The 27,297-nt window shown below is 47.0% G+C and overlaps 1 protein-coding gene across 3 annotated transcripts in view; it reads right to left on the bottom strand.

Moving 5' to 3' along the window:
- Positions 1-26,860, bottom strand: part of MAPKAPK3 (MAPK activated protein kinase 3) — a 38,670-nt gene extending 11,810 nt beyond the window's left edge. Inside the window, exons 1-4 of one of the 3 annotated variants that reach the window (XM_015874496.2) lie at positions 26,640-26,860; positions 25,702-26,018; positions 1,840-1,979; positions 1,009-1,073 (exon numbers count right to left, since the gene is read on the bottom strand). In XM_015874496.2, coding sequence (XP_015729982.1) covers positions 1,009-1,073; positions 1,840-1,979; positions 25,702-25,926 — 430 coding nt within the window. In that variant the 5' untranslated portion in view covers positions 25,927-26,018; positions 26,640-26,860. Of the gene's footprint in view, positions 1-1,008; positions 1,074-1,839; positions 1,980-25,701; positions 26,019-26,157; positions 26,377-26,399; positions 26,487-26,639 lie in introns of those variants that run through there. The other 2 variants (XM_015874498.2, XM_015874499.2) reach the window with 2 other exon arrangements.
- Positions 26,861-27,297: the final 437 nt, after the last annotated feature.

The raw sequence follows: 27,297 nt of genomic DNA, 5'->3' as shown, positions 1-27,297 counted from the left end.
AATACTATTTAATGTAGAAAAAAATCCTGTGTGTAGCACTAAGGACCATCAGAACAGTTTCCTCCCCAGAATCTTGTATTTTAGAGAGGAATAAAGTGTCTGAAATTGCTCATTCTCCCACACAACACTCGTATCAGTTCAAGGATCCATCCCAGGCCCGGAAACATGGGAGCACACAGGTTCAAGAATAGCCCGACCTCTATAGCAGCCTTCCAAAACACAAGCTCAGGTATAACTTACAAGCTCAGGTATAAATTGTTCCTCTTCAGATCGTTTTGTCAGGATGTCAGTTACAAACACTAATATTTTCAATCCTGATTAGAAATAATCTCATCTGTTGTGAATGGGCAAGGAGAATTCAAGCACACACATTCAAGCACACCTGTAGCACTCAGCAAATAATGATTAACACTGACAGTGAAAATGGCAAGAGTACTCTACTATAAGCTCTGTCACTGGCTCCTAGCAGGTCTTTAAGCATGCATACAGTCCCTATTATACACGAGGAGGCTTGTTTACAGCATGGCTAATAACTCTTCCTTTCAAGTAGTACTTTAAAACCCTTGAATAAGAGATGTTTCATCAGATGTGATTTGCTCATTATATTCCCCACCTGACATTATAGCTGTGGTTGTTGTTTAAGGGACAGCCAGAATAAAAATCACAGCAGGTGTTGAGCTGATGCTGGAGGTGGTCTGGCAGGAGACCAGGGAAAAGAGTAATAGAGGCTGTGGGGGCTCATCATTGAAACAGCTGAGCAAATGTGTATTAGACTTTTCCTCTAACCATCCACACTGTGCCTGAACTTAGCACAGTCTGGTAACCTCTAATTTACGAGAAACTTTAGAAGTAACTCTTTAGTACAGAACTGAAAATAAATAAACAAAAACCTACCAAGAAAAGAATAAATAAATCAAACCAAAGGGAAAAAAATCCTGTAAGAAAGCTGAGCAGGGGGACAAAGCAGAGAAGCAGTTTGTCACAAACTTAAAACTTGTGGTTTTTCACCTCTCTCGGTGAAAGCTTGGTCTCCTCTCTCCTGGATCCTGTTGAATAGCTCTCCTCCCTCCATGCTGAAACAAAGAACACACAGAAACAACAACAAAAGCACCTTAGGTGAGCAGGAAAGACTGAGTTAACACCTGACTGTGCATCTGTGAACCACGGCAGGAATGGATTAGAAGAGATTACAGACCACCTCCCATGGCAGTGCTTCTAACCAGCGCGTAAAGCTACAGTGATACCGAATAAGTAGAAAACAAAGCAAAACCAAGGAGTTCTGATGCTTTCTGTTTAATGCACACTGACATAAGGAACACGACACACACAGCTGGGAAGTCAGATACGTTGGCAAAAGGAGGCTGTTTTGTATGAGAGTAGGAGAAAATAGGAATCAAAGGTAGTGAAAAAATGTTGTTAATCTGTCTCTAGTGAAGACACCATTGTGGTGTTACAGATCATGGAGACAATAGGAGAAGTTATAGTCAGAATAAAAAAAGATCCTGTCGGATCATAGGACTTGTAGCTGAAAGTCCTGGCAAAGCACATCATATTTGTACAGACATTTCTTTCACGACCATATTAACTGGTCAGCTTTCATAAGGACAGTTGTCAGTGCACAAGAAAAATGTGTTGTGCTTAAGGCTCTTCATTCTCCTGTTGCACAAGTTGGCTGGAGCAGCTGTACATTTACCTGCAGGTTCTATAGAGACAAAAACAGGTTTGCTGCCCAAACAAAACTTGAGCTGCTGAGAAAGCTCACTTAATTCTTTTCTAAGCCAATGTTTTCTCTCCCCTTCTCTGCTCAGCCCATCAAAGAGCAACGCTGTTAGTCCATACCATTCCATGACAATGAGGAGGCATCTCTTTCCATGATGTATATTCTCGTAAACATCCAGTATGTGGACAATGTGGGGACAACCCGATGCCCGCCAGTGATATTCTACTTCCAGACGAGCTTTTGGGTTGTCATACAGGAGCTGTAAAGAAACAGAAGACAGCAATGACATCGGTTTGTATCACTCGGCTTTAATTTGGTACATAAGCACAGCCAGTTTTTGAGTTTAAGGATGGTGCCAAGAACCACCTGGGGGAACTTTCTCCAGCCAAATGATGTCAGTCCATTTTTTTTGTAGCACTCGCACTGTAGTCAAACATGTTCCAGGGGTTCCCTTTACACAGCAAGACCTTATACAGCCAGGTGGGATGGAGCTCAGAGGAGTTGGAGCTCCTCGCTTTCTGGATGAAACAGAGACTTGTTCTGCAAGCAACTAAAAGAGGAAGGAAAGTTCAGGAGGGAGGCAGAGTCTCGTTCCCACACCTTCACTTTATGGACTGCAAGGGCCATAAACACACAGCTAAGTATTCTGCAAAAATCTCACCTTCCTCTTGGAGGAAAAAATGTGTTGGGAAAAGGTGTAGACTGAGGACACAACCACTTAGATCAAGAGAAAAAACACCCTAAGCTAGGGAATGTAATTCTGCTTCCAGTTTAGGATTAACTCCTTTCTGGAGCAAAACTGATTTTATGACCACTTTTCTTCTGCCCAGCTTTTGCCTTAGGGATGGCTCTCAGGACAGCTGCTTTCAACAGAAGGTAAATGAAGTATGCTCACACATACCTAAAGGTTAAAGCCTTAGCAGGTAACTGCACCAAGAGGCTGCGTAACAGTTTCTTCCAAGTAAAAGCATCTGTTAGCCTGGATCCTATCATTCTGTTCCCCCTGCTAAAGGCAATAAGGACAATGACCCTCCAACCTGCCCCCCAGATGCTGGGAGAAAAGTCATCCAGGTGCATTGCAAACCCTCACGGTTTAGAGACTGAAGACACCAATAATTTTCATACTGACTGGGCATTTGTTTCTTAAACTCGACACAAACTTCTCACAGCACCAGGGTCAGAATGGCCTTTCAAATATCAAAAGCCTGAACTTCTCCTCATCACATGCAAGGTCGGTTTATTTTAAAGGCGTTAATCTCTGGAATGGAGCCCTAAGAGCTCATCTTTCCCATCCTGCAACCTCACACGTGAAAAACAAGTCCCTTCCCTACACATTTTGGCTGTGATTTGGGTTTGGTACTTCATACCCTATGAAAATAATCATTGTAATGATGGAGCAGCAACACAACAGGTGCTATACAAAGCACCATCCAGCACACTGAAAGAGTAGAGAAATACCTCTGATCTAGTCACCTTAGAAAAGGATTAAACAACTATGCAGGGCCTCTTTTCAAACAGGCAAACAAAAACTGCTGCACTATCTGGCATTAGCCTGGAGCTCTTCTAGTGTTTGCTATCAGGCCCCAGTCAAAACACAACTGCATACTGACTGCTGAAAACATGTATTAACATGTAACCTGTCATTAGGGTCCTAAAAATCAGCTCAGAAAAACGAGATTGTTTCCCCATCCAATTGCTGAGCCTCCCAATGCTCAAACGTTGTCTCGGGCACCTCCTGGAATACAGAAGCATGATTTAAAGGTCACAGAAAGGAAGCCACAAATTCTAGTTTCTGTACTGACTCCAATGTAGGCAATTTGCACCACTTGGATAAAGAGCTTATCCCCCTCTGCTGCTCAAACATCCCTTCAGCAAAGCAGACACAGCAACACAGCTGTGCCATTGCACAAACTGCTGGCAGACCCCTGGGCAGAATGTAAAAGGATTCTCCTCTCCTCCAGGCTGGGAATGGGGAGAGGGTGATGAGTGCTGTGGGCACACGTTGTTGTGCTTTTGTGATGGAGGAAGGGACGAGCTGCCTGAGCAGGTGCTCCCCATCAGGACAGCCCTGGGACTGCTCAGCTCTGCCCCACGGGTTTCACAGCCCCAGCACACTGCCAGCTTCTCCATGGTGTAAGCGGCTAAACGAGCTTTCTTGCCAAGTGCAACGTCCTTGCAGCCAACCCACTTCTTCCACAGCTGTCACTCTGCACCCAGAGCACACCCGTTTGAGATCACTTGCTATCCGCCTCTTCCTTCCTGCTCCAGCCCAAGCGATGGCCTGATTTCCAACACAAATAACTTCCTAAAAAAAGAGATGGCTCCAATTTGGACAAAAAACCCATTAGCAAGCCCAAATGCGCCTGCTATACTTTTCAGCCCTCAGCCCATTCAGCAGCTTTCCCTTCCCAGCCGCTGTGTTCCAGCTCATAGGGCTGCCCATCAGCATTTTCCTCTCTGCCCTTCTGAGCTTGGGCTGGTGCCTGCAGGGCTCCTCAAAGGTTCACTCAATGACACGTGCAACAATATCGCTCCAACACCCTCAGGACTAACCAGGCCACTCAGAAAAGCATGAGGCAATTTACTGCTTGGACGTGACTGGATCAGTGCCAGCCCTGAGCAGGACACTTCACAACCCTCCTTACCTGTCCTGTGCTGTTAATTAGATATAACCATTATCTCTACTAATGTTAATCACATTATAATCTGTGTACCTGGCACTTGCACAGTGTGCAGAGACAGTTTGCATGTTTGTACTGAGTGCTAACAAAAATTACATCTCCGCATTGAATTCCCACTCTCTAAAGTGCCTTTACGAGGCATTTGGATACATGAGGATCCACAGCTTCTGTTCTCCATTCCTACAAGTAGGTTTCATGTACCCCTCAGTGCCAAGCTTGGATGTACCCATGTCAAAATGACACCTGGAAAGCAGAGGAAAGGAAATGCAAAAGGAAGGGCACACACACCAAAATGTGCCAGAAGCCAAACGATGTCTGATGCATCAAACACTAACCTTTGGATTTCTCCTCCTGAGCTTTAAAAATAAATTCAATCTCATATCTAGGTCTGGAACCATCTTTTAAAAGGTCTCATAGATGCAGACACCTGTACAATGAAAGCCAGGCAGAGCTGAAGTTACATTTCTACAGAATGGAGGTGATGGTTCAGAAACAGTCTGAAGTTGGAGCTGAGGTAGCAAAACTGCAAATGCTGCCATCTTCTTGAGGATGAAGACAGTCCTCAACCTGCTCCTATGGCTGTGCCAGCCATGGTACCACTAAGCCTAGGTCACTAACATCTACAACACAGCTGAGGGAGCCATTGACAAACCCAGAGCTTTAGAAAGTCCTCTGAGACTGCTGGTTCATTCCATGGTTTGAAGAAAGAGAAACTCCAGTCTCCCCGAAAGCTCCCACATGGTACAGCTGAGTTGTGATATGAACCCATAGGCAGCAGCACGAACCAACCCAACTCCACATCAAGAAGACCCAAAACAATGCCCCATCCCCTAGATCCTCACTGTTCCATATCAGAGATGCATTTAATACAGTCTACAGCCCCATCCCCAATCCACACACCGCTCATCCATAAAATCCAGGGCCGAGATGGAGCTGCCCCATGGCCTGTTGGTGAGGAAATGGGGTGTGTGCTCCTGGCTACCCCCCCAGCCCAGGGCCAGCATGTTACAGCTCAAGCTACCCAAGCTCTAACTCAGGTCAGTGAGTGTCTACCAAGCCAAACTTCAGAGCTGCAGCCTAGCAGGTAAGCGCTGTGTGATTTCTGCCTGTGCAGAATTGCTTGATGGGAGGAAGGAATAAAAGGAGAGAGACTAAAAAGTGACACAGTAGCTTCTAATTGCTTCTCCATTGATTCAGCGTTGTGTAAGCAAGGAAGGAGAGCAGGAACCCTCATAACCCAATAGACTGATCTATACAGGAAACAGCCTTCTAAGGGCTCCAGAGAGCTGCATTTTCTGGACTCTGAAGCCATAACAGCAGAGAAGATACCCATAGGCAGAGGCATGGGGCAGGCTGAGGGCAGGCAGCAGTGACTGCTTTGTGACTTTCCCTCTTCACAAGCACCAGCGTAGATGAGATGCTACTATTACACCTGCCCTCCATTTCCCACACAAGGAATTCAGACCCTTGCACGTATTTCTTCATTTATTTGAAAGTTCAGCAATTCCCTCTGGTTCCAAGCAGGAAAGGTGCTGGAATTAAACCTATCACAGGCTCAGCTATCACCTACTGCACACACCATGCTGGGGCAGCACCCAGTGCTACACGCATCTTTCTCTCACCCACACCAATTCCAGACCCTGAACTCCCATCTCCTTCAATAGACAATCACTTTTACCAGCCCTACAGTCTATTCTGCTCACAGGAAGGTTTCCCATTATTAACAGGAATGGAGCTGGAAGAAGCTTTCAGTGCTTAGGGTCCTCAGCAGAGATACATGTGTGTTCAAGCAGAGCTGTATTTTTCTATCTGAGTAGATAAAGCCTCTGCTTAGGCATATGTGTGTAAATGCCTGACTTCTTCTGCTCTTTTTTTTCATGTAGCTGTTACAAAAAATGCTGAATCCTACAAACAAGCCTGTGAATTTCAATTCACGCTGATGCGCAGTAACTTAACTCCATTTGCTGCAGAGCAGCTCTTCCAGCCTTTATTCCAGAGGAGCTGATGGCAAAAGGAGGCTTGGATAACATTTCTTTCATCTCTACCCTCCTATACGCTACCAAAAAAGAGAGAGCTATCACTGTGGCCTGGGTCATTTTGTCTTTTCTTACACCCTGATTGTTTGCACATCTATCAATTCAATGTTAACAATCTTTATCTGTTTCAGAGCTCTCCATAAGGGATAAAGCCACCCTTTGTGTCTGAACGCAGAAGGAATTGAAATTACCCAGGGTTTCCTCCTTCCACATCAGCACTGCCCGTCAGTCAAACAACAGCAAGAAGCTCGTGCCTATTTGCAGTGGCAGCCCAGCAAGCAGGGAAATGCACAAATGCAAAGCTCAAAGGAAGCAATGATTTCTTGCTTAAAATAATAAGACACCCAACACACTTCTGATAGAATTACGATGCTGGAGCATCAGTCTATAGGAAAAAGGATAAAACCAGGGTAGCAGAAGCTCATCACCAGACCTTCCTCCTTTATGTCACATCCAGTTGAAGCTGTTAGAAATGGCATCTCCTTGGAGCCTTTACTGAACCTGTCACCATGACTCCAGCAGAGCTGTCCGAGCTGTGGCTGCCACCGGCACTCAGCTCCACAGCCAGCCCCAGGGGTGGGCTGCTGCACGATGCTGACAGCTGAGCCCAGCAGCACCAGCTGCACAATAAGTGCCTGTGGGATCTCTGCTTTTTGCTTGGCCTAGTGAGCACCGGGGTTTATTTCCTGTGCTGAGTGATCCTACTCTACCCACTTCTCCTCTCTGATCTTCCAGGCCCAACTCAGTGCATCCTCTGTGATGGCACAGGTCAGCACAGGCCTTTAGTGCCTTGCCAGCATGGGAGAACAAAGAGGATGGAGCACATTCACATGATGCCAGACACTGAGCCCAGCCTCCCACAGGCATGCAAGACTGAAAGTTCTTAAACATGCATCTCAAGAAGAAGACAGGAAGAGCAGCGTGTGCAAGGACACAAAGTACAGCTCAGCAGAGATGTGCTCCTCTGCAAGAGTCTGCATGATGGACATGCTGGAGAACTGAGCTCTCCGAGAGCTCCTGCTCCCCATCCTGAGAGCACACACCGGGTAAGCTCCAAGCCTCTCTCCTGCAGTGCATCAGCCAGGGCTTCCAAGCACCAGCTCTGGTGTGGTTTGAGATTTTATTTATGGCTGTAGCATCCAAACCACAACCAGGCACTTGGTAACACGACTCTGCGACCTGAGGTAAATAAATGAGACGTGCTGCTATTAATTCTCTAATTACACGTGCATCTAGGCATTCATTCTGCAAAGGTCAGCTGTCTTTGTTCATAAATGTTAGTGGAGATGTGGCAAACAACTCAAATGGCGAAGCAGCCGGACAGTTTACATTCCAGAGGTATCCTCTTGCACACGCAAGGCAGGAACAAAACACAGCAACAGTACCATGCTGATAAAGTTGTTTCCTTTGGAAAATGAGCAAAAAATGCCCACAAAGAAAATCAACTGCTCTGATACTCCATAGCGTCAGATTGAACTACTTGAACCACAGAGCCAAAAACAGGCTGTACATTCAATGCTATGAGGCACACAGAGGTTTCAATAAAGGCATGCTATACATAAGATAACTTTGCATTTTAACATTGCACTTGCTCCTGCCAGCAGTAGTGTCTGTAACCACCCCTAACACACATGCAATCATAGTCTGTTATTTCCACTTTCGGAAAAGGTATAAGACCACATACATGAGAAAAACCACCTAACCACACAACATGCCAAGTTACTCCGGCAGTAATAACCATTGCACTCTACTACCCACATTTTCCCTGGGAATCAGCAAAAAGTGGAAACGCTGTTGGTGTTACTTGCAGCGGTTCCTGCTCACTCAGTGCCAAACACCAAAGCCACCTGCAAGCTGCTGCACAGCAGGACACAGCTGTGCTGGAGCAGGACATGGTGGGAGGAACAACCCACCAGTGCTGCCATCTATGTCTGATGCTTCCCTTCACCATCTTCCCCCTAAGAAATAGTATCAAAACAAACACTAGTGATAATAGCAAACAAGGCAGAAACAAGAATCAGTAATGTGTTTAATCTCATTAACCACAGATAACAGCAGCTCCAAGAGGAACACCTGAATGCCCTCTTGGCTGACTTCCCCTCCCCTCCCATGAATTCAGAAGGGCCATCCATGCATGCAAAGTCTGGCAGTGCACCAGGGCAGGTCGGTCTTCCACAGATAGCCCTGTTCTTCCTCTTCATTTTTATTTATTTATCATCCTTTAACATTCATTTTCTCCACCTATATTTAAATCAGATGATCTCTAGGGTCTCCTCCAACCCAAGTCATTCTATGATTCTGAGACAAATTGACACAAGAACCCACAAATAGACAGGGAGCTTCCAAGTCTTCCATCTCCCATTCCATAGGATTCACTGACTTTTAAGCATTACCTTAAAGGGTCACATGGCTAAATCCCAGACATCAGAAGCAGCATCCATATCTCATGACACTCATGAGGGGATGTTCAACAGATGGACTCAGCATAAGCATTGATGCAGTAAAGCTGCTCCTGATGTTGCAGTTCTACACCCAGCCCTGCACGGGTCACTGCTCCCAGCTTCCCCAAGCACACAGGTTCACGTCCCCAAGCTCCAGAGCACAGTGAACAACTCCTGGTTTTGCTGCCCATTTCATTTCTGCCTTTAGCCAACTTGCCTCCCTGTATTAGGATGTGTGACAGACGGGAGCAGAGGTCTCTTGCCCTAAGAATCCATGACCCACTTCTTTTTCAGATGTTACAGGAAAACTGCTCTACATTCCCTGTGTTCAGACACAGGAAAGCAGTCAGACACCACAAAGACAGAACTGAACAGCCTAAATTGAGTGGGTTTGGGTTGGTTTTATTTTGTTGTTTGTTGGTTTTTCTCCAAATTCAATGGCATTTCCTTCATATTTCCGACTAGATTTGTTCCCCATGTCTGGGTTGTGTTGGCTGCCTCATGACTATGCACGCAAAAGGTGGATCCCAAGAATATTTGGGAACCTAACAGTTAGGTGCTTAAGTTATAGTGGCATCACATGGGTCAGAAAAATTGAGATCTGGCAAAAGCATCGCTGAAGAAAAAACACCCCAGGAATTTCCACTCTTGTCACTTTTCAGAGCTGGAAGATTCATCCCTTCCCTTCTCCTCAGGCATCACCTGCAGGATACCTGCTCAGGGCATGATGCAGTGCTGGCTCATTTCCACAAGCTGGTGTGCCTGAATGAGAGAAGTCTGGGCTTCACAAAGGGCTGGAGGGGCAGGGAGAAAGCGGGGGGCAATGGAGAGAAAGGACTCAGCAGGTCTTTCTGGCCTAAAGTCACCTACTCAATTCTAAGTAACATCAGTATATGGAAGCAGCCGCCCCAGGGAAGCACAGGTGGCTTTCGAGGCAATGAGAAACAGGAAAATGCATCCCCACCAAGGCTGTGCTAGCAGGGAAGCAGTCGGCCTGGCCCCCCAGCAGGGCTGGCCAACTCTTGGCTGGAAACATGATAAGCCATGATGCTCTTCCCAACATGGAGACAGATCTGCAGGTGCAAACAGGAAAGGATGGGAAATTTGCAGATCTGGGACATCATGCAGCACTCCAGAAGAGCTGGATGATACCTGTCACATATGTAGGATTTCATCCAAGACCTGTCAGGTGCTGCTAATCTCAACTCTCCTGTGTTAATCCTATTGCCAGAAGTGCTCCTGTGTTCATTCACATATGGCCACACGACACTTTCCAAACCATTCCACTTGTAATACCTTAAGAAATTAGCGCTTGGCTTCCCTTTGTCACCTGACGTGTCACGAGATAAAGGGATGGCATTATTCAAACCTTAACACACCAAACTCCTGATGCCTCAGTTCCCCCCAGCAGCTGAATATTCCCACAGTGTGACATTTTGAACACAAAAAGAGGAGCTTGCACTGCCAGAGCTCATAGTTATCCCATCACAAGCTGCATCCCTGGCTGCAAAACTAGAACAATTTTAGTCAAAATTAAAAGTTTCCTCATGAAGATACACATCTGATTGGTATAAATGCCTTCTTATGCTCTGGATAGAACTTCTTTTCCAAAACCACTTCTGAAGCAGAACAAAAAATTCTCTTGCCTTGTGAGGAAGATGGAATCAGGCTGCAGAAACAGGGCTGAAGTCTGGATGTTTGCTCCCATTACTAAAGGCATTTTTCATAACCCCAATACAGAATACACCACAATGGAGCACCCCCTCTCCCTCCCATAAAAGCCCTTATTGATGGGCTCAGTATTGTTAAAGAGATCCACACTCACTCACATGTTACAAGACCAATTGAACATTGAGAAGCTTATAGGCTCATATCTGAACTAAGCACTTATTTATAGAAGCTTAACTAAACCAAAAGTAAATGTAACAAACAGCAGAACCACAAACCCCCATTGTTCTGCAAGGCATATGGTGGCTTTGTTCCCTGGTAGGTACACCCACCCGGTTGTCTTAAATACCTTGCAGAAGGGATCAAAAGCAACAAATATCTGTCAGAGGCCAAGGAGAGAAACACAACTAAATCCCAGGAGCCAGCAGTGCTCCCCGGCACTTTGGAGATGAACTTTGAGCTTCCACTCAGCAGAAATACCGCTCTATCTAAAGGGCACAGATTTCTTGATTATAAACACTCTGCAGCACTGTAGATTCTAGCAGCACTGCTCAGCCCAGATTTCACCAAAGCCTTGCAAGATATCATCTCTTCTGACTACACAAACCTTCCAAAAAACCATACAACCACAAGCAAACAACCTGCACACAGTCTGTAGCTACATCCTTCTGCCCACCTCTGCCAATCCCCACGCTGTCAGCCTGTGAATAAGCACAGTTATTAGATTCCCTTGTGTCCAGAACCTTTTGCATTCAGCGTATTTTCCACGCTGCGTCTGCAGCCCAGACATCCTGTCTTTAAGTACCGTCACGCAGCCCTACCAGTACACACAACACAAAGCAGAGCCCATGGCCAGCCCTGCCCTGTCCCCCCCCAACTCCAGCCCATGTCGAGCTGACGCTGTGCAGCCCTCACTGCCTCTCCCACAACTCCCTAACATGGGCTCCTTTCGCTGCTCGCAGCACATGAACTCTGCGAGTTCTAGATTTTTGCAGAGCCATTAATATTCTTCCGCATAGCTGAGCTGTCAAAACCACACCACTAAAAATTACAAGGGAGCAAACAGCCTGTGTAGCTTAATTTTTCCCCCAGGATGACTTGCAGCATTTGTTGTAACCACCACAGACGCCCAGCAGCACCAGTACCAAAGTGCAGGTGATGTGCAGCCTGTGGATCCAATGTGGTCCAGAAAACGAGGTAACCTCTGCTAAACAAAATGAGGAAAGGAGAACTCAGCTTTCATTCCCACTCTGCACATTCCTCTTGCCACCAAGAGACTGGACAGGGATCCCCCTCCTCTCCCATGGTTGCCACAGACATCTTATACAAGACCTCTGTGGATGTCACTTCCCTTGTGCTTTATCACAGCACAAATTGTTTGAAAACCTCAAACACAGACAAGAGAGGCTGTAGTAAATAGTGATAACATTGGTTCTGTGCATACAGCATAACTCAGTAATCTCATTATTCCATTGTTTCTTTACATTGCTTTCTCTCTGAACCATTTAGCACTCCACTAATAAAAATGTAATAAGTAAGAAGTGGTGGATAGACTAATAGTTCTTTGTCACCTCGTTCTTGCTATCCACAGACCTCCGTGATGCTTAAAAGCCAAATACCATTTGACTTGTCATTTTAGATATTTTAACATTAATGAATTCTAGGATTAAGGCTGCTTGAGTAACCTGAATCGCTCCCTTTGCAGCACACATTAAGTGCAGCGCTATCCCATGCTGTTTCTTCCTTCTCAGCTCCATTCAACCTGAACCCAACTGCAGTGTAGACAGGAGTGCAGAGCGATAGGATCTGCTTCCTGCAGCCTCCCCCACCTCCTCTTCACTTCACATAAGAAATGGAAGGTGCAGTGGGAGAGGCAGGAGCTTGTAAAAGACAAAGAAGGGTCTTGTGGGTACCACAGCTGAATGCTACTCTCAAAATATGGATACCCTCAAAATACAGACTCTCCTCCTGCCCCTGACATCCCATGCAATGCTCAGGCAGCCAGCTGAGCCAAGCAGCTGTCCTGGTTTACCCTGTCAAAACACAAACAAAAACCCAACATTAAGCCACCCCTGACTCAGATCTCCAAGAACCCAGAGGGTATTTCTATGCCTAGAAGTGCATCCTAGCCTTCTATTTCTCACATGCAAAAGAGGAGCAATATACATTTATCTTAAAGCAAAGTTGAAAATAACACGGACCCAGGCACTGCACTGAAAGCACCACGGTACATACCCAGGAGGAAAAGAGAAAACTGTTTTCAGAGTAGGTCTTGAATAACCTGAAACAAAGAAGCTGCAGCCCCAGCAACCCAGTCATCCTGCCTGTGCCCCAAAACAGGCTGACATGGGGCAGAAAACAACACAAGCAAGAGGGCCAGAGCACACATAGAATGGACGCTGACATTCACATCAGACAAACTGTTTTTCTTATCACTGAGAGCAGTTGAACAATTTCTGCCAAAACAACTCTTGCCCAGGAAACACCAACTTTCAGGTCTGGCCAAGTACCAAAGTAAGAGCAGGCAAGTAGACCAAGGCCAAGGCACCAGTGCATGGGCTGGGACCCTGCAGGCAGGTATGTGTGCTGTCACAGCCCACCTCTGCCTCCTTCCAGCCCCTGCTAAGAGAGCTCCTCATTGATCCAACGAGATCATCATTTTTCCAAGTTCTATTTTTTCCCTTTTGCACAGGACTTATGACATTAGTCACAGTCCTGATGCTTTCACTGCAATAAACACTTCTCTTAACAGATAGTTTGTGTGAGCAAGGACAATGACTGTTGGCTATTTTTGCTCTGTTCTACAATTAACTCTGCTAGCGCCTGAGAAGCTGATGACATCAGAAGAGTAATCACTATTTTAACTGAGATGCCTCTTCTCAATGCTGTCTTCAAGCCACATATATCCAGTTTTCATCACTGCTCGCCCTCATGAGCATCCATCATGCAGAATGAACTCCCCTTGGAACAACTCATAGTGGGTGCTTCCCCATTCCCTTCCATCCACACTCCCTCTCACTGCTGAATTCTACAGGGTGCAAGTGGTGCATCCACACATACGGTGGCTGCAACATGGGCATTATTGTTACTGTGTTGCCCCTTTTGTTTCTACTTCAAGATCACTTACAAAGATGAAGGAATCAAGATGACAGCATCATTTGCTATAACTTTTGTTCAAATTCAAGCCCATTTACTCTAGTGAGCCTGGGTGTAGTCTTCCAAGATAGATAATCACCCTTCAAGATCTAAAGGGTCAACAAAAAGGATCTCTAGGTCTGTTGACATCTGCTCAACTCAATGACTAAAACCAGTCAGAATTGGTCTTTCACCATTACACCACACACCTTTACGGTACTACGTTGCTTTCCAAAAACAAGATGTAATCACAAGATGTAATCTCCTATCACTCAGATTTCAGCTGATAATGAAGCAATCGATAACTTCAGTTCATTTTCCTGACTGCTCACCTCCTTCAACAGAGTAAAAACTCAAACAAGTCACTGTGGTCCATGGTGGCACTGAGTGACCCAGCTGGTGGACATGGAGGTGATGGGTTGACAGTCAGACTATGTGATCTCAGTGGTCTTTTCCAACCCTAATGGGTCTGTCATCACTATGTTCTGCTGCATCCAATTTTTTCTGCTCACACACAGGGCAGATTTAAGAGACACTATAAACTGGTGTAGATATGCAGGAAAATGTGAATGATGGAATTAGAACACATACCTCAAGGGTCCAGCGGAGCATTACAGAAACCTGGGCTACTGCAGGGTCACCAGAAGTGTTGCACTGAACGGCAGCAGCAGCACAGCATCTATTTCAGGACTTTTTCCTATACCCAGGATTTACATTATGCACACAAGCCTGACTACCTCCTGGAAACAGCAGTGCTGACTGACTGCTATTTTCACAGCCAGAGGGAAAACAAATATAAGGTCAAAACTGAATTCCTAATTCAAGCCAAACTCAGTCAGACTTTCCAGGAAAAAGGCAGAAAGGCATTTCTGAGTGACTTACCCAACAAGATGGACTTTGTTGTACATGTGTGCTTTCTAACCAGCCTCCCGTGGGCCACAGTTCTTAGTAATTAATGCTTATTTGGTCCCTTTTTCGTTAGGGATATAAACGTTGGCCCTTTTATTTCAGAAAAGAGAAGGAAGGCAAATCTTACACCACAGTTTACATATGACTAGTTTAAAAAAAAACAAACAGAACCTCTAAGAACTGATTGGGGAACAACTGCAGAAGGAGAAAAGAACAGAGCAGTGACACATTTCTACAGGGCACTAATAATACACTTCTACCTGGTCTCAGAAAAAGTTCAATTGGAAATACTCATTTTGAATGCATTTTCACTTCTTTCTTCAATGTACGTCTCACTAAATGACAAATTCAAGCTGAACCCCCCCCAGATTTAGTAGTCTGGAAAAAGATTAACAATAGATTTAATCACAATTCACCAGCTCAGTTTTTATTTATTGACTAATAAATGGATCTGAGAGAAGAAAAATGGAAGAGCTGCAGAGAGATGCCTCACGGATTATTAAAAATTACGTGAAGGGAAAGTAATGAAATAGAAGTTTTGGGGTAGAAGGGAAAATTGACATTTACTGACATTTAGCAGTTAAAATGTAATCCTTCCAGAAAATGAATAGCAGGAGGTGGGGGCAGCAGAGAAGGGAATCAACCCCTGCCCTGATTACGCAAGAGAAAAGAAGTTAATAAGCACGGCATAAACTGAATGAAAGAACCAAACCAGGAGTGCTTGCAGGTGAAGTCCTCCCAGACACAGAGCAGGATGACAGAAGTCCCCCAGATACTGATTTCAGCCAGGCTTTGGTTTAGGACATATTCCCTGCTAAGCAAGCAGGAAGTTACAAACCACTACTGACAACATCATATTGAAGTAGAAAAGAGACCATTGCTCCTAACTGTGCAGTAGCAGTGATTAGCAACCGATCCACTGTAATACAAAGCTCAGAATTTGCAAAGGACTCTATGTATTTATTTAGGAAAACACTTTGCAAATGAAACCATTATTTTTAAAAGCAAAAAGAAAAAGAAAACCCCTGTGGGTTTTGTAACAGAGACTAAAGCCACTCTGAGCAAACATATCATGAAATGCAAAACATCGGCACAGGCTTCTATATTATCGTGCAGCAAAATGTACAGAGCACTATTAGAAAGGTCGTGCCTCCTTGGAACCATTTCGAGTTAAGCAGTTGAAATGGTGGGAGCTCTGCCCTGCTGAACTCTTACAGAACTGATGTCCTAAGGAGTTTTGAAACACTTCACGCTTCAGAGAAACGAGGAACCTTTGGGTAATAAGAACTAATCATTAAACAGAACCTTAATTCATATTAATAATATATTAGCAGCGCTCATCTCATCCAAAGAAAATAAGCATTTAATACCCTTGTGCAGATATAAAAGGGAATAATGACACGCGGTTGTCTACTGGTAATCCCCTGCACAGTAGGGAACCAAGTTGAAATGGAACACATTACTGCTATTCATTTTCTAATACAAAGTGGTGCGGTACCACTCTGTGATGCAGGCAGTCTGCCTTACACACGTAAGAAGCCAAGGAGTAGCAGAGATGTTCACAATGCCCTACTGCAGCCCAGTCTATTCCTACTCCAACTTGCTGATACACAGGCCAGGAGACCAGTTTGAGATGACAGAGTATCTTTAAGAGAGATGAAGCAATCCCATTTGGAACACACAAGACCTGCATTGGAAAATGGTTGTTCAGCACTCACTACAAAGTCAGCATGGTGAATGGGCTCAGATGTTCCAGTTTAGATGGGTTCATAACCACAAATACACAGAGAACACAAACTCCTTCGTGACCTTTGATGATTAGGAAAGATGGGAAAGACAACGTGAAAGGAAACATGTTTAGCAGCAGCACAGATATTTTTCCTATCCAGCCCTTAGAAGATCACTGCACAGTCTGTGCTCACATCAGCTCCACTCGTGCTCCAAACTTGAACCATTCTCCTTCTCTAAAATTGCTCCCCCATGAAACACAAAGGATTTGCTTGTAGGATGCAAGCAAAAACTTGCAACAGAAGTAGCCCTCCAGCTATTAGCTCCTATTGCTGAAGTCAAGACAGTCAGAGAGACACCAATAACCAACTGGGGATATTTTGATCTAAGCAAGAAGGAATTATTGCTGCGTTGGCCCAACACTTGTGAGAACTTTCTCCATATTTCCCCTGAGATTTGGCTTTTGTGCAAAGACGCAACATGGCAATCATCCGCCCTCCCTCACACCTCCCCAACAACAATTCAGACAGCAGAGAGGTGGGAAAGACCCAGAATTAATTGCTCTTGTATAAAGCCTTTTATCAATAACACATATTGCTGTTTTCTCCTCTCCCCTCCTGAGGCAAGAAGTTTGTTTCTGCAGCTCTTCAGTGCAGTGCCCCATTTTTCAATGGTAACAGGCATTCAGCCCCAGCTCAAGTCAAGGCAGCCACACTCACCTTCCTAACAGAGACGTGCCTGCAACATGAGGCTCTGCGGTGTGATTGGAGCCAGCAGTCACTCTCACCTCCCTCTGCCTTCTGGACACCTTCAGTCGCTGCATTTCAGAATCAGCAAAAAGTCTTTCTGGAGCTGGGAGATTGGAGGAAAATTCCACTGATACCAATCCACCAGAACTGAGACCACTTCCAAATCAACTGCCCCTTCCCCACTCTGCACCCTCACTTATCAGTCTGCTTCCCTCTCCTTTGGTGCTGGACAGCCAACCCTGACAGCTCTGGTAGAACACCCAATTCAATTCCAGCAGCCATGGCACTAAGGCCTGAACAAAACCCATAAACTCTGCCCTTTGTAAGAATGGCTGCACCACAAACTTCAGCAGAGACATATTTGCTATGAGAGCAACAGAAACGAACAGCAAGAACACAGCCAGCTCCCAAAGCGGGTTGCAGTTCTTTTCCAAATGCAGCTACAAAGCTTAGTCTATAAAAGCCATTAATAGGAATCCAAAAATTGAATTAAAATCATATCAGCGCTTGGAAACACGATTTCATTGTGTATTTGAGCCAGCTTAAAGCACTGAGTTCCCCTTTCTTTGAAGTTTCAGCTTCTGGTTAAATGGAATGAACTGCTGTCAGCAGCTGCTTTTCACTGTAATTTCTATTAAAAGTGAAAATAAGCAATAAGAAATGTCTGAAAAAATTCCAGCAGCATTAGACTGCTTGCATTTCCACAGGCCAAGCCTGAGAGAAGTGCTCTCCAGCCCTGACCTTCACAAGAGGGAGAAAAAAAAGATTGGAATATGAATAGGCACTGTGAAAAACCTCATGCACTTTATGTTTACACCCTAGTTTAGACAAGAACAACTTGTCCAGGAAGACACACCTTACATGAAACTATTATGCAAGTGAAAGGCGCTACCCAGGGCTGAGAGCAAAGCTCCACCTCCCTGGGCTTGGTCTGGAGGATTCCATACACCTACTGCAGTAACCCAGGGCAAGCAGTGAGATGCCTCCTGGAGATAGAAGCTGCAAAGAACCACAGCACATTTGGGACCGCCCAGCCCCACCCCTGCCATGGACTGGCTGCCCTGGGGCCCCTTCATGGCCTGGGTCATCTCCAGAGATGGCACCACAACTCTGGGCAGCACTGCCAGCACCTCACTGCCCCCTAGTATCTCCCCTCCTTTAGTATAGACTGCTTCCCCTTGTCTTATCACTATCAGTGGAAAGAGGTCACTCAACTGTTCATAAGCTCCCTTTGAGTACTGGAAGGCTGCAGTGAAGTCTCCCTGGAGGTTTCTCTTCTCGATGCTGACCACCCCAGCTCCCTCAGCCTGTCCTTGCAGGGGAGATGCTCCAGCAACAGGAATGCTCCCATCCCAAGGGGTGGGTGCCTCAGAAAACCCCAGACTGGAGCTGACCTTTTGGCTTCCCATTGCTGGGCAACGCAGAAGGATGAGCAGAAGGGCAGGAAGCTCCCAGGCACAGACTGGCCATTGGTCCCTCCTGCTGTTCCATGTCAGCCTTGGGCTGGAAGTGGAGAGCAGAGCTGAGCACGAGGCCTCTGCTCCACGCAGCCACAAAGGGGACGTTGTGCTGCAGCATGGCAGCAGCAGTGCCCTCTGCCTGGAGCAGGGACATCCCTGGTGACAGCGGCCCTGTTGCTGTAGCAACCAGACTGCTTGTCACAAAGCCACATTGAGGAGAAGCCACATACAGAGATGGAATCAGGCCCTGAAGGAAATTCATTCTTAACAACAGGATGCTTGATTTTTCACCAAGCACACCAAGGAGGGACGGTATTCCTCACCGCTGGAACCAGCAGCAAGGAGGATGCTGGCAGTGCTGAGTGCCAGGCTTCAGAACGCTGTGTATGGGCTGGAAGGACTCCATCCCCAAAACACATGGCCAATTTGATCCCAAAGCCTCAGGGAGTGCTGCACAGCACAGACTGAACCACATTCTGAAAACAAAACCAAGCCCAATTCAACCCCCAGCAGAGCAGAAACCAGCCACGCTTACAAACCCCTGCACCCTGCTGACTCACACCTTGGCAAACTGCTCTCCCCAACCAAAATTTCACCACCCAGAAAGCTCCCTGCACGAACAGCATGAGTCACCCCACAGCCCGACACTTCCACTTCACCTATGGCAGAAAAGCTGTTCAAAAAAAACCAAAACAACCCCAAAACAACAACAAACAAAAGGGTTTTGGGAGCTCTCAGCACAGCCCACAAATCTGCGCTCAGCCCTGAGGCTGTCATGCTCAGCAGCAGCCTCAAGAGAAAACCACCCTGGGAAAAGGCCCATGGAGAAGAGCCAGAGCTGGAACAGCAAGATTTAAGGCCTGTGAACATTGCGACTTGAATAAGACTGGCTCCTCAGCCTGACAGCCTGAAATCACTCAGCAGAGATGGCCCGCTCAGGATGGCTTCTTTCATTTATTTTTTGAACAATTCAGCAAACCAGCACTTCTGGGGAGAAACTTCATTGTACAAGGTTTTATTATTTGATTTTCCTCTTAAGACAGGTCAGGAAAACTTCAGCACAAAACACCACGCACTGCAAGGACTAAGGAGCGAGGAGCCTGTGCGTGATTTATATGCGGAGCAAGACTTCTCTCCCCCTTCGCCCCCGAGGCATTAAAACGCCAGAGCATTGCAGCTTAATCTCATTTAGGGAGCTCTGAATCATCTTAAATACTTAGGAAGTCTGTGCAAAATACCACAATCCACGCAATTTCTTATGCCCCGCTCCAGACAGCCCAGGCCGCCAGCTCTCACTGGCAGCAATGGGGAGTTCTCACGGTTTCCAAGTGAGTAACTGGGTTGTTCCTTCCACGCTACCATTCCCTTCCCATGCATGACACCTTCTTATGGTACGTGAGCCACAGAGGACACAGCTCAGACAACCCTGCTGCAATGGTGCTACTGGAACATCACCCATTATCCTAAAATCCGGCATTGTAAAAAGATATTTAATGTGGAAAACTCCTTAATGAGGAAACGTGCGTATCATAAAAGAAACAGGAACTCCTCCAAAGTCAAACAAATAGTACCCACAAAGGCATTTGAGGATGCAACATGTTGTATATGACTCTTAAATGAACGTTCTTTTTTTTCCTCCTCCCTTCTATGCCATCACCTACAGTGAAGAAGAGAACAAAGATCAGCCTTCACAGCCAAAAGACTCCTTGAAGAAGTCCTTGGTCCTTTCCTAATCAGAGGAGATACTGATGGCATTACTGTAAGTAAAGGAGACAGAAGCGCACTTGACTGGTAGCTGAACTTTACAATTCTTCCCAATAGTTCCCCTGCAATAAAGCTAATTTGCAAAATCCAGTTACCTGTGATGAGACCCCTAGCTGGCATGAGTGAGCAGGGTTTTATTTCAGCTCAGTGGAACAGAAGGATTTAGACTCTACAGGGAAGAGGCAAAGAGAGCAGGCACTGAGCCCCATGATGATCACTGCCTGATCACCACATGCACACACTCTGCCTTCCAGCAACTTCTTCCCAGCAGAAATAAGACACATACCTACAGACCTCAGAGATTTGGGGTGAAGGCAAGGAATGCACCTGGACCTGTCAGGGTTTTGTTGCTACACAAGTTGGGGTACAACCTGTGCCAGCTTGCTAGTCTATGGGAAGACAGCACTGCCTGTGCAAAATGGTGCCAACGTGATTTGTTTCATGAGACGGTTTAATGGTTTTACAGCATTTACCCTTCAGCTTGAACTCTGTAGGCTTAATGAAGTGCTATTGAACCTGGAAGGAACTTAACACATGCTGTTTTAATTCTTTCAAACCAAGAACATCCACATTTTTTAAGAGAAGCATTTGTTGTTTTTCAGATGAGGAGGAAGAGCAGTCAAGAATGGCAGATAATCATCATAAATTGATAACAACCACCTTTTCCAAAGTCACTGGTCCAACTGGCATTCTGGAAGGTGCCATTCTGGCCCAAGTGCATGCAAAGACTCAGGCCTGAAAGGCTCAAGCCTTGGATGACTCACTGGTTTAAAAACAATTCTTGCAGCAGCAGCAATGACCCACTTTTTAATTGACTGAATGTTATTTTAGGTATTTTATGCATATTTACGTAATGCCTACCAAGATTGGCACCAAAGGAGAAGATTCAAGGCCCAGTCTCATGCTACCCATATTTTAGGTACTCTTCCATACACTGGGGACTGCCGTTCAACAAGAACTTTTCTGAACTCATATTCTACACCATATCTGCCTTTGATCTACCAACACATAGCTCCTGGAGTTTATTACTCATACTCAGCTGTGTTACTGACGCTGAATTTACTGTAGCATGAGATAAACCAGTATAAATAGGTTTCAGGAAACATGGTAGGTAAGAGGGAACTACAGAAAACATCACTTAAAATGCTGTTTTCCTCCTGAAAGACAACATCACTCCCACAAAGAAGGAGCTCCTGCACCCCACACAACGCCAAACCAATAATTACACTTGATTCTCCTGAACTCCCACCACAGCTGTAGCTTAGAACAGCATTCCTTGTTCTAAAAAGGTCGAAATGGGTCATTCCTGATCTGGTATAACTTTCTCTTCTTCTAAAAATGCAATCTACGGCATCCAAGATGCTTGATAACATTTCCTGCTCCACAATCAATCATCAGCCTAAAATAACCTCTGCTTTCCCCACATGCACTGCCTTCTCAACCACTGCATTCTCTTCCTTGATCACCATCTTATTTGAGGCAATGAGTAGGGTATTTTGGAAGTATCAACTATTACAGTAACTTGCAAACCAAATACTTTGGCTGTGACATCTCATGTTAGTGAGTAACCCTAGGCTGACTTCAGGGGATACAAGCTGAAAACAGACAATCCAGAAATTAACTTACGTGATGCAGTGCTATTTAATTCAATCAGAAACAGGAAAATTGAGTGAGAGGCAGAAACACAGCCCAGGACTAAATGAAATTAAGGTGATGCAGAACAGCTATCTTCCTCCATAGCAATTCCACTCTGAAATGCAGACCCACATCCCTCTGTGCAGACCTATGCGTGGTAATGATTTCATGCAGAATTTCTGTTACCAGCTCTTGCCTGAGTACAACATTATGCTAATATTCACGTGGATGGTAGTAGAGACTCCTACTCTAGTATCATCATTTATATCATTCACTAAAAGTTCCTTGAAGCTAAAACACAAAGAGCCTGTTCACTTCTGTGTTTGCTTTTTGTTTTGTTTAATGAATGGGCTTCACCTATTTGCCTTCAAAGCAGCCAATCACATATGCTTTAGTAGGCACTCACCAGCACAGGCGTTTTCCAAGAGGCAGGAAATTGCTTAGCTCTCTGCTATTTGTCCTAGAGGATAAGACCTATGAGCCAGCAGGTCCGCTCCTACACACTGTGCCTTAGCCCCAAAGCCTCAGATGACTGCAAGGCAGTCACAGTGTGTGACACCTATGCTGCATTAGGGAACAAGCCCTTCAACTACAACTGCTACAATGTTATTCTTGAAAGTTGTCCTAGCATAAAGACCCAAATACTCCCAAAACAAGGTACTTAGTTATCCTGAAGCTCCAAAGATCTTTGCTTTGCTGCTGTGTCCAGGCAGTCCTTCCCTTTTCCTCCCCTGAAAAGCAGCAACATCTGTTTATTGAAGCTGAATAACATGCCAACAATACACAACACGTTTCACATCCTGAACCATCCAACAAACCCTGGAAGGGGCAAATGCAGAACACGCCAATGCCACACAGCACAACAGTCTCTATCTCTCCCTTCTTGATGCCAACTCTGTCAGAGCCCTGCCTGCCACCTTCCTTTAAGATAAGGTAGGTCAAATGCATTGAAATTGACACTGCCCAGCGTGACTTTGTACAAATAAAGATTAAGAAATGAGGGAGCAGAACCAGGAAAGAACAAAGTGATGGATGATCTTCATGGGAAGGCAAGTGACCCATGCAGGCAGCCCAGCACTCAGGTCTGCCCCTCACCCAGTGGGAGGAACAGAACAGAACACTCAGATTGGGTACAGAAGTAAAGTAGTGGAGGTTACACTGTGTAACAGCACAAGGTAAAGTGAACAAAAAGGAGAAGGCTGGTAAAGAAAAGCCAGAAATAAAGGTAACTGCATTTTACTTGGCTGCTGTTTCTGGATTGGAGATGGAAAGAGACCTGATGTTTTCTACTTGCAAGGAAGAAACGAAAACACAGCTGCCCTCTGGAAGGTCATTTCTGGTCCTGCAGACCCACTCTGTTTATGCTCCTGCCCTTCTGGAAGCAGTGCTGCTCATCCAAAACGTCCCTGTGCCTGTGATGGTAACCAGCTCAGGTTTTTCGCAGCAGGACAGCAATGAATGTGGCATTTCAGTCCAGCAGAACAAAGCTGACAACACATTTTAAAAGCACATAGCAAATCCCAACGCCGAGCAGAGGCAGCTAAGCCATGGAATGCTTCAAGAACACAACCACAGCCCTGCAGGATCTCTGAGAGGCTGTCCTGAATTTTCCTGCTCTAAAGTGATTACTGGCATTCTAACTAGCTCTGATTATGGGCACAGATGAAAGCTGACAGCAGGGACCTCCCATTACAGCGTGTAGAGCTGGACTGACACATGGCTCTGGGAAGGAGCATTTTTGCCTATTTGAGCCCTTTCCTCTCGAGTACCTCAGTTAAAATTCCTTCCATTGAGTAATTTCTATCCAGACCCCGGCTGCGCTGGCTTTGTTCCCACATGAAAGAAAACCTGCAGGCAGAAAGCAATGCCATCTGCCAAGTCAGAAGCTTCTTTAATGGACAAGCATGGTGTGAAGGGGAACAGACTATCACACTCCATCTCCAGCAGCACAAACGATGCAATTCTCTTCCCAGGAGCATGTTCCAGTGAGCTCCTCCTCACCAGCACTATCTCTCCTCAAACACAGATACCAATGGATGCTGCACAAACAGCCCCCAGGGAATATATAAAAACCTTAAAAAAGAAAGTCACTCAGTACATTTTCCCCCCTCCTGCTTGACTTGCAGCACAGCCTGTCCATCCTCTCCACCTGTGAGATCAGGCTGCAGCAGCCTTCACTTCCCATACCTGCATCTGGATGTCAGCGAACCCATTGGCACAAGCAAGGCCAGAGCACCACAGCCCTGTCATCCCTACACAACCACACACAAGTTGCTTCTGAGAAAAACATTTTCCAAGTTCCCTTTTTAATTTATAATAAGCGTTGTGACCAGACGCTGTGCTGTGAAGTCTCACCTGGTGCTGGGGAATGCAATGGCCCTGCCCAGGTTTCACAAGAAACAACAGAGAAACTTCTCTGAAAGCCTTCATCCATCCTTCAGTGCAGAACGCCGGGTATGGAAGTTATGTTGAAAGCACCTCAATTTCACTCACTTGGTGCAGAATACTTCAGCAGAAGGATCTAAGTGAAGAATTGCACCTCAGAGCCACAAACCCCAGGTAGGTGCAAAGCCCCAGCACTGCCCATTCTATGGGCCAGAACTTCCCATTCCCTCCACGATAAACTCAGGTGAGTCAGTTATGTGCAGAGAGCACAAAAGCAGCGATAAAGAAAAAATGAGAGCATTGGAAATGCAGCCATTAATCAGCACCTTGTGACAAGTTTTTCTAGTTTATCTGCCCAATTTTGGGTTGTTTTTTTGTTTCCAAGTATTTCCAGTCTGCCACCACACAGCAAGGACTGTGCCAAACTACAGCTCTAACCTGACTGAGGTAAGGCCACATGCAGCCCTTGGCTTCCAGCTGCAACCAGGTGTTTATTGAGGCTTAAGAAACAAATGCACCCCTCAAGCACCTTAACTAATCAGGTAAACTGCAGCAAGAACTCAGCAATGCCACCATGTCATTCCCACAACATTTGCTTCAGCTGTTTTCAGTCCTGCTGTACAGCACAAACGTGCTTTGCATTTGGGCCATTTATTTCTCATTGGATTTTGAGCCACGTGGTCTAAAATCATCAAGGAAACCTCGAGGTTAGAAGCCAGAAGGCAAGTGAGTTTAATGTTCCTGAGTTAACGGTCTGTGTACTTGTGTTTATCACTACAAACACTCACTTTCAGTTCACAGCTACCTGCCAGTACTGCCATTACCTGTGCTCTCCCAGGCGGTGCCCTTCTGGAAACAGATTACAAAGATAAAGAGGAGAATAGAGTGAAGTGGAAGCGCTCCTTCCAACACCAAGAGCGATCCTTCCAAAGTCAGGCACCTGTGACATCGAGCAGGGCCCTGCAGAAGGTCTTCAAAGGGAAGGCAGCCTAAAAACCAACGAGCACCTAAACCCTTCCCAGCTCAGGCCTATTGAATTGCAGAGACCCAAGGCAGCTTCCTTCCCCACTGTTGCATAACACACTCATTCAGAATCCAGCACGTTTCCTCACAGCACACACCCAGACGTTCTCCTCCCCGCTTTGTCTCTTAAATACAAACACGAGGCTTTTGCCACTTGTAACGTTCTAACGTTCTCCTCAATGCTCACATGGATTATTCTGGGAAAGACTCACAAGCAGACTGTTATCCCATAAGCAACGTGAGCGTCTCCAGGCTGGAATCCCTCACCACGCAGCTCCCCTTGTAAAACGTCAGCAGCAGAACAGGAGAGTAACATGGCGTTAAGTGAACCCCAAAGCACCAAGATAAAGGGGAATAGCCCACATACCTTCAGAGCACACTTGCGCCCCGTCTCCTTGTGGAAGCACTCCAGTACTTTGCCGTTGATTCCTAACCCCAGCACCCGCTTGGACAGCTTGTAGTCGTCCGTGACGGAGTGTTTCTTTATCTCTAGCTTGACGTGGGCCGCTCCCCCAGGCACGGGCTTCACGCAGCTCCTGCTCTCCACGTGGCTCTCGGGCTGGGATTCCTGCTCTCCTCCATCGCGTTCCATAGCAGGCGACAACCCGCGGCCACCGCGACGCACTCCAGGCGACCCGTGCGCTCCGTGCTCAGCTCACACAGCGCTCATCCAGCCATCGAGTCCTGGACACACACGAGGATCAGCGCCCACCGCCGGGATCGAACAGCCCTGCGCCCCCCGCAGCAGCAGAGAGGCGCTCTCGGAGCTCTCAGCCCGCACCCAGAACTTTCTGCCCCGCCGCAACACGCGCCGGTGCCAAACCTGGGACCAAAGTCCTCGGCGGAGCCCCGCGCTCACAGCGTTTGCTGACGCCTCGTTTGGCGCTGAGAACCCCCGGCGGCCTCCCCGCATCCAGCGCCGTGCCGGCAGCCCCCACCTGCGGCCCTCGGCAGGGCGGGGGAAAGGGAGACACGACGGGCGCCGAGCCCGACACCTGCCCTCATCCCGCTCCGCCGGGTGACACGGCTCGGGGGGGGGGTTCGGACCCCACCGGAGGACGTTACCTGCCCGTGGCGGCGCGGCCCCGGCCAACGCTTCCCGGCGCGGAGTCCCGGAGGGCGGGCGCTGCCTGGGTCCGCCCCGGGCAGGTGCGCACCGCCCCCCGCGACGAAAGGGGGGGCCCGGCCCGAGGGGAGCACAGCGGGCGGACAGCGGGGTGCACGGCCGGCTCGGTACGGGGGCGGGGGGGAAAAACGGGGGCTGAGGGTGGGATGTGCTTTGTGGGGGTGACCTGAGGCACTCACGGGATGGGGGGCAGCAGGCGGCGATGGTGCCCGGGAATGCACCAGAGCGCTCCGCGGTGTCACCGGAGCTGATGGGAGACGAAGAAGGTGAAAAAAAAAAATCCCTGAGAAAAACAAAAATAAGGGGGAAGGGGGACGGAAATAGGAGAAAGAAGCGGCGGGGAGGAGCGGCTGCCGTGACGGCCGCGGGTGGTGCCGCAGCGCGACCGTGCGGCTGTTGCCCGGAGGAGCGGCCGCAGCGGCGCACGGGGCAGCACGGAGCCACCGACCGGGCTGTGACCTACGCCCGCGGATGAGCCGTACGGGGCTGGTTGATGAGGCCCGCTGCTAATTGCACACACCTGGAACTCCGACGAAGCCTTTCCAGCCCCGGCCCAGGGACCAAACAGCCTCACTCTGCAGCTGAGGCAGAGCAAGCAAATACATTCCCTTCCTCCCTGTGATCGTTTCATAGCTTTGTAGGTTGTCCGGGCACAAATTGTACTGCTGTGCCAGACAGAAGCATAGCACTCCGGAATTATAGTTGGCAGGATCACCAAGTCCCGTTGTCCATCCCTCCCCCCTCCCAGCTCAGGGCCACATCCCCACGCTTCTGGAGCACCTCCATGGACGCTGACTCCCCCAGCTCCCTGGGCAGCTGTGCCAGTGCCCGACAGCT

The sequence above is a fragment of the Coturnix japonica genome, chromosome 12 (assembly GCF_001577835.2).
Source record: "Coturnix japonica isolate 7356 chromosome 12, Coturnix japonica 2.1, whole genome shotgun sequence".
In the NCBI taxonomy this organism is placed as follows: domain Eukaryota; kingdom Metazoa; phylum Chordata; class Aves; order Galliformes; family Phasianidae; genus Coturnix; species Coturnix japonica.
The sequence above is the reverse complement of the archived record's forward strand: the minus strand, read 5'-3'. Positions and strand labels throughout refer to the sequence as shown.